The sequence below is a fragment of the Vanacampus margaritifer genome, chromosome 15 (genome assembly GCF_051991255.1).
Source record: "Vanacampus margaritifer isolate UIUO_Vmar chromosome 15, RoL_Vmar_1.0, whole genome shotgun sequence".
In the NCBI taxonomy this organism is placed as follows: Eukaryota; Metazoa; Chordata; class Actinopteri; order Syngnathiformes; family Syngnathidae; genus Vanacampus; species Vanacampus margaritifer.
The window spans coordinates 19,014,222-19,020,247 of NC_135446.1; the positions used below are offsets into that span (position 1 = coordinate 19,014,222).

The following is a 6,026-nucleotide window of genomic DNA, read 5'->3' on the forward strand; positions in this document are numbered from 1 at the left end:
CCTCAGGGGTAGGCAACCCTGCTCCTCCAGAGTAGCAGTCCTGTGTGTTTTAGATGTGATTCAAATGATCAGCTCATCAGCAAGCTCTGGAGAAGCCTGTCCTGATGACGATCCTCACCTGTGTTGGAAGAGGGAGACATCAACATGCAAGCGCGGCTGTGATTCCTGCTGCCTTAATGTGACACATTCCTGCATGATGCCTTCATTAAAAATTTATATTTTTATTTTTGACATTTGTACTTTTTACAATAGTTTTTATTAAAACTATCACATTACAGTTACTGAACAAATTATTTATTATAACACAAAAAATTAACACTATGTTAGGGGGAACTAAGAATTTACAAAAAAAATGTTTTACAAATATTCAAAGTTTTGATAGGCTTTATGTATTTGATGTACGTACTGCTTGACTTCACAGTGCACCAATGAATGTCTCCAGTGATTGGTGAACGTCCCGATGGCAGATGATGGGTGATTTTTGCCCCTGTAGAACTTCCTGTGCTGGCCGTCCATGTGGTGAAGACGCAGTGAGTAGATGTGTGGAAGTCTTAATATTGAACATATCTATCTTTAGTATAAAGTGAACACTCCAAACGTGAAATAACATTTGACAACAGATAGTTGCAGAAAGCTCACATGGCTTCAAAATGTCACACAAGGATTCAAACATATTCAAATGTGAGATGTTTTGCTGTGGAATTGGAAACATGTGAAATTGTGTAAATATGAATATTTTACAACTGTTAACATTAATTTTATTTTTTTTTAAAAGGTTAATCTAGAAAATGCCACTAGAGGGCGACAATGGCCACTAAAATCATCAAGTTGAAGCACCTTTCATTGTAATTGTGCAAAACTGGTATTAAAGGGAACATAATATTTTGTGGGCAGCACGGTGGCTGACTGGTTAGCACGTCCGCCTCCCAGTGCAGAGGACGTGAGATCGAGTCCGGTCTTCGGCCTTCCTGGGTGGAGTTTGCATGTTCTCCCCGTGCTTGTGTGGGTTTCACCGGGTACTCCGGTTTCCTCCCACATTCCAAAGACATGCATGGCAGGTTAATTGAACACTCCAAATTCTCCATAGGTGTGATTGTGAGTATGGTTGTTCGTCTCTGTGTGCCCTGCGATTGGCTGGCAACCAGTTCAGGGTGTACCCCGCCTACTGCCCGAAGCCAGCTGGGATAGGCTCCAGCACCCCCGCGACCCTAGTGAGGAAAAGCGGTCAAGAAAATGGATGGATGGATGGATAATATTTTGTCTATAATTAATGTGATAACTTCCATGAACAATTAATGCCTTTTTTTCAGCTTTTTTTCCCACTTGCTGCTGAATGGAGATGACATCACCTGTGCTGAGGAAATAGGTAACGATCAATAACTACTCTGTTTGCTGACCAAACTCAGAAAACAGGTGAACCACGATTGGTCGTTACCAATTTCATCAGCACAGGTGATGTCATCTTCAGTCGACAGCAAGTTGATAAATGTGGTTTTAAAATTATTCATTGTACATGATGTAATGAAGTTATCAAATTAATTCTGGACAAAATATTAACTTTTTATTGCTAAAATGATTCAACAGTAATGCATCCCTTTAATGTTTTAAATATAGGTATTTAAAAATGTGTACTCTAAAACATTGACAGACTTGACAAAGTGAGGATAAGCGGTTTGTAAAATGTATGGTGTCAGACTTGCATTTGCCTCAAGGGGGCGACAAAGGTCTCAATAACTAGCATCGTTATGTTGAGTTGTCCATACATGATTAAAGTAGATTTTGCAACAAAAAGTGATTAGAAAGGGTTACCTAACATTAATCCAAAATAGACACTCCAAATCATATGCATACATATTAAAAAAAAAATGTACAAAGCGTCTTTATTGTTTCTCATCAGTGTTAAATTGACAATCAAATTAATACTTTTCATCATGGTCCTTTTTTACCCGGATGGCACATGATAGATAACTGATAGTTGTTCCAGCAGTCCTCGTGAAATTGTAAAAGTTCCTTGTGAAATTACCTGTGAAGATTATAGTTCTGAAAATTTACTTCAAAATTATTTTTTGAATACATGAAATGTTAACAGTGCTTTCAGTCAGACACAGTTACACTAGCAACTTGTAGAAAGGTATAAAAATAAAAGTGGCTGTTTAAACAGCGTCATGTGACCACAATTCTCGTCGATCATGCATCCACTGTGGCTTCTCGTAAAAAAAAAAAAAAATTCTCTCCATTGTGTCGCAAGAGTGGAGCAAAGTGCAAGAGTTTCTTCGCGGACGTGAGGTCCGTGCAGTAGCACGTGAAATGCTACAGGAAGTGCAATTTTTGCTTTATCCTACCCCATCTCGGTCTTCACCCGCAAGGTAAACAGCTGCGAGACAAGGACACGAAAAAGACAAGTTAACCACGAAAAAAAAAAAACACAGTTTGAAAAGAAACGACGAAAAGGTGTGAGACTGACTTTAAAGTCGTCAATGTATGTGAGGAAGAAGCAGACGAAGCTGAAGGCCACGATCCACTCGCACACGGCGCTGGCCACGTGGAAGGGATAATCCTGAAATTGACAAAACACAACTTTCAAGTCAGCGTAGTCGTCGTCTAATGTGACGGTGGTCATCCGTCCTTGTCACCCACCTCGCTTCCCGCATCTCTGTGCAGGTCCTTTTGCTTCACGAAAAATGCACAAATGACAGCTTGGGGTTTTGGCCGTCAAGGGAAAACATTTCACGCCGAAAATGTCTGCATATACAGATGTTAAACCAGCCAGTCTTGATGGACAAGAAAAAGCAAGGTTTGCGTTATTTGAAGGAAAAACACTCCCAAAGACGATGCTAACTTCCTGTTAGCATTTGAATGGGATCCTCCCTTCGCTTTTAGCATTAGCGCTAGGCTAGCGATGTTTTAAAAACAAAGAATGTTTTGTATTCAAATGTACAGTGGATGTAATTCACTAAAAGTGATTGTCTGTTCATTTTCTGATTATTAATCATTTAATTTAATTGATTATTTGTGGTTATGATCATAAAAACAAAAAAAATCTATGCTTTTTTTTTAAAGTATTTCTTTTTTTAATCTCCGCAGTATCGAAAATGGTGTTGAGTATTTTCCTGGGTATTGATAACAAGTTTGACATTTCAGTATCGTGACAACCCGAATGTCGATATGTTTGATTTTGTTATTATTGTAATGGCTTCATACCATGTCGAGCTCAAACATTTTTAAAAATTGGAAAATGGTCGGACAAATATGTGAAATATGAATTCACATGTATAGTGGAACGTATGGTGTACCGCAGGGTTCAATTTTGGGGCCTCTGCTGTTTTCGTTATATCTGCTGCCCTTTGCTTCCATCTTAAGAAAACAGTGACGGTTGTTTTAAAGTGCTCTGTTGAGTTGAGTAATGGGAGACAATGTCCGAACTGCATGATTTGCAAGGCCAAGTTGAGCAATTTTAATCCGGCACAACTCGCTATCTAGGAAAACTATGCAGATGGGGAATGGAAAAACACAACACTTTCAGAATTCAGTAAGTATAGCATTTCTTGACCGTGAGAAAAAAAGGATACTCGGGAAGAATGCCAGCAAGGCGATGACGGCCACAGCCAGCCGCGCCCGACACACCGCCACGGATGAGCCGTACGGGAAGAAGTGGTAGGAAATGGCGGACTGCAAGAGGATGTAGAGGACGCCCGTGACGAAGAAGAGCAAGGCCCCCATATCGTGAACCGCCGTCACCGTCGTCTCCTGCCAATCAAAGGCGACCACGTGACTGGCAAAATCCCAACAAACAACGCAACCTTTGATGGCGTGCGTGTTGACGACGAAGAAAGCCTCCACCTGGAACGTGGCCACCACGTTCATTCCCAAGCAGGCGAGCATTCCCAGCGCCAGCGCCGTCTTGTTCAGGCGTGGGCTCGCCACCCTCGTCCCCTCGCTCAGCTTCTCCACAAACTTGAACCTGCAGTAGACGGTGGCCACGCCTACGCACACATACGCAGGTGCAGGTTTGTCGTGGTGTGTGTGTGTGAGCCCTTTCATTCACCTTTCGTTTTCCTCCGAAAGCAGAAGTGAGACATTTGTGGGAAGCGTGACAAGACGGCACAATGAATGACCGCTTGTTGCTTTGTTCCCAGGAACGTGTGACTAATGAGAAGTAACAAAAAAAAAGTGAACTTTTGAAATGAATAACACATGCTCATTTCCGAATTGTGTTTGTGTTTAAAAAAAAAATAGATATGTGTACACTCTTAGAATGACAATTGTTGGACCAATTTAAGATTACTTTTAAAAAAATTGCTTCAATTGGTAACACACGATTTAATTGAGTCCAAAGTGAATATATTAAGTTTAATTATTATATTCATTAATCCGAATGTACAGTATTCACCTGAATTAAGTTAATCCAAAGTGACTCCAATCCAAAGTATTAAATTTAACGAACACACAGTTAATTACACTTAATATATTCACTTTGGACTAATTTAAGTTGGTCCAACAATTCTCTTCTTGGTGTATAATATAAATATAATATTTCTTTTAACAAATTATTGTCTTGCGCTCTTTGACGATGCAATGTCAATGGATCATCAAACATCCTTTTGTTATGTTGTTTCCTTGTGAAGTGCATGATTACGTCCAATGCAGCAATATATTAGATTATATTCATGAAAATAGAGTAAGATTTAACATATGCATATTATTTAATAATCATATAATACAAACAAAAATCTGAATGTACAATAAGAATACCAGCGTGTCAAATTATTATTATTATTATATTTTTTTTAACGTTGTAATGATGAATATTGCAGCGTGTATAATACCTGCACATGCAGAAACAAATGTCATCAATCCGAATATGCAGCTCTCGGGGGGGTTTGCTCCTGTGTCACTGCAAAGTTTACAACAGCCAAATCTTTCAAACTGATTTCTTGAAAGAATTCTCCTGCTTCAACAACAGAGAGTTATATGCGTATTATAACCAACAGTTAAGTTTCCGCGCTGGAGGAATTTGGGTAGCAGCCAACGGAAGAGGGAAAACGAAACGAAACTTAGTCGCCGAGCCCCGCCGAAAACCTCCACTTTTCAGGCCTGAACGAAGAGAACGCTTGTCGCTCACCTAATGTAGGGGAACAACACGTCCACGTCGCGTCTGAGCACCGCGATGACGTAGGGCAAGATGAAAGTGCTGGAGGACCACGCCACCAAAAAGACGGGCAAGAAGCACAAACCTTGCGTGAACCACCACATGGCACGCAGCGATCCACAACGCACACTCGCGCGGGTCCGTCCTGGTGTGACCTTAAGCGCGGGGGGAAGAGAAGTGACTTTTTTCTTTTTCTTTTTTTCAAAACCGCTAGTCACGTGATCGACAGGTCGTCTTCCTCAAAAATGACTCCACTACGTCATCACGGTCCTCCTTCGTCTTCTGCAACAGTCACTACGTACTGTACTACAGTATTTTAGGGTTTGACTGACACATGTGAGAAAAATAATTTATAAGTATGTTTTAGAATATCAAATGAAACGCTGCATGGGTTTTTACACACACATTTCTGACGGAGCTATAAGGGCCTTTGTTACAGGGATGTGATTTATCCGCTAATTCGCGGAATTCCGCTTTTTTTTTATCTCCAAAAATAAAAATTTCAAATTTTCGTTTTTTTTTTTTTTAGTAGTTCATTGTGTATGCACATGACTCTGACAGATAACATCTTCTGCTATAACAAAGACATTTGTGGTATGTTCTAATATGAATTACTTTTTTATTTGGTCATGATACAATTATTTGTTCATGAAATTTGAACTCTTAAACATTATTTATGTGTTAACTTAGTAATCACATTAGTTAGATATGATGATATTCTCAGTGATAGTTTTTAAAAGCAAAGGCAGTCCAATGTTTTTGAATGTGACTGATTTTGAGTTGACTAAAACTGCCATTTTATATGGGATAGTTTAATATACATTGAAAATTTATGCTGTTGTTTTGTCTATTTCTTTGTCATGTGAGTGCATTGAAA

At 39.5% G+C, this 6,026-nt stretch overlaps 2 protein-coding genes across 7 annotated transcripts in view; one reads left to right on the top strand and one right to left on the bottom strand.

Moving 5' to 3' along the window:
- The first annotated feature begins 430 nt into the window (after positions 1-430).
- The window catches only part of gnptab (N-acetylglucosamine-1-phosphate transferase subunits alpha and beta), a 41,096-nt gene continuing 35,500 nt past the window's right edge, over positions 431-6,026 (top strand). For 3 of the 4 annotated variants that reach the window (XM_077545505.1, XM_077545507.1, XM_077545506.1), the window contains exon 1: positions 431-530. Coding sequence is in view for 1 of the 4 variants with exons in the window: in XM_077545508.1 (XP_077401634.1) it covers positions 468-530 (63 nt within the window). In the remaining 3 variants the exon portion in view is untranslated. The remainder of the gene's footprint in view (positions 531-6,026) is intronic. The other variant, XM_077545508.1, reaches the window with a different exon arrangement.
- On the bottom strand, positions 1,855-5,572 carry dram1 (DNA-damage regulated autophagy modulator 1). Of its 3 annotated transcripts, XM_077545527.1 has the most exons (7): positions 5,123-5,564; positions 4,827-4,894; positions 3,841-3,983; positions 3,570-3,747; positions 2,638-2,696; positions 2,465-2,557; positions 1,855-2,374 (listed from the first exon to the last, which is right to left on the bottom strand). In XM_077545527.1, the coding sequence occupies exons 1-7, from the start codon at positions 5,251-5,253 to the stop codon at positions 2,339-2,341; spliced, it is 708 nt and encodes a 235-aa protein (XP_077401653.1). In that variant the 5' UTR covers positions 5,254-5,564; the 3' UTR covers positions 1,855-2,338. The 3 variants fall into 3 exon arrangements, with proteins under 3 accessions (XP_077401653.1, XP_077401654.1, XP_077401652.1); XM_077545528.1 differs by lacking the exon at positions 4,827-4,894 and having other exon boundaries at positions 5,123-5,572; XM_077545526.1 differs by having other exon boundaries at positions 3,570-3,983.

Bases quoted from the DNA above. Each gene is read 5' to 3' on its own strand.
- dram1 (XM_077545526.1), bottom strand. From the start codon at position 5,253: ATGTGGTGGTTCACGCAAGGTTTGTGCTTCTTGCCCGTCTTTTTGGTG. The intron at 3,984-4,826 runs GTATTATACACG...ATGTGTGCGTAG, and splicing joins ATTTGTTTCTGCATGTGCAG to GCGTGGCCACCGTCTACTGC. The intron at 2,375-2,464 runs GTCAGTCTCACA...CTTGTCTCGCAG, and splicing joins CATACATTGACGACTTTAAA to CTGTTTACCTTGCGGGTGAA.